At 52.6% G+C, this 872-nt stretch overlaps 1 protein-coding gene across 1 annotated transcript in view; it reads left to right on the forward strand.

Moving 5' to 3' along the window:
- Positions 1-872, forward strand: part of NEK10 (NIMA-related kinase 10) — a 158,568-nt gene that overhangs the window by 50,830 nt on the left and 106,866 nt on the right. Inside the window, exon 14 of the mRNA XM_004692270.2 lies at positions 658-719. Within this exon, the coding sequence (XP_004692327.1) occupies positions 658-719 (62 nt within the window). The remainder of the gene's footprint in view (positions 1-657; positions 720-872) is intronic.

Raw genomic sequence — 872 nt, forward strand, 5'->3', positions numbered from 1 at the left:
GTGTGTAAAGTTCTGAGCACTTTGCAGGGCCCAGTAAAAGAGTGTTCCCCTCCTCACCTCCACAGGCCTCTGTGCCATGGGGCCCAGCATAGCTCAGCGTGGACGAGAAGCCACTCAGGGTAGATGCCTGCAGAGGCCGCCCTGCGACTGTAAGCAGGTAGGAAAGGCAGGACAGCCTCAGCGTCTGCAGACAGCGCTGACCTGCCCCCTGCCACCTGCTGCAGCTGCGGTCTAGGCCCGTAACCTTTCCACACCTCAGGCCCCTCATTGGTAAAACTGGTCGCCACAGTACTTACTCTGATTATATGGTTCCTTTGGATAATATGAAGTAAGTTCTCTCATTTCTTCAGCCGTTGCTGCTGTGTTTACTGGGTACCTACTAAGTGCCAGGCTCAGGTTGTCACTGGGGATTACAATAAACCAGCTGGATTCAGCCCCTGCTTCTTGCTGTACAGTTAGTATTCAGTAAAAGCACTGGGATGACATGAGGAGGAGAATTAGAAGCCATGAAAATCCGTTTCCCTCCTCGCAGAGCTGAGCCAGAAGGAAAGTTAGTGTTTTGGGAGGCGGACCCTGCTTAGAGCTTCCCTGTGGAGATAGTGTGTTGATGGAGCAGTGGGCATGGGGGCATGACGTGTTTGGTGGTTTTCATTGCAGCCTGCTGTGCAGCCCTCACAGAACTGGCGCTCAACGACACCAATGCGCACCAGGTGGTCCAGGTAAGAGCAGGGTTCTGGGATGGAGGGGTGAGGGTGCCAGGAACATTTCTCTCGGGCCCCCCGCCTCAGGCCCAGCTCCAGGTCTTACTTAGAACCCAGTTTTCAGGATCCCATTATGTGGTTTTAAAATATTTTAGTTTCATAATAATAATA

This window comes from Condylura cristata, unplaced genomic scaffold, assembly GCF_000260355.1.
Source record: "Condylura cristata isolate star-nosed mole 26May11 unplaced genomic scaffold, ConCri1.0 scaffold00033, whole genome shotgun sequence".
NCBI classification, from domain to species: Eukaryota; Metazoa; Chordata; class Mammalia; order Eulipotyphla; family Talpidae; genus Condylura; species Condylura cristata.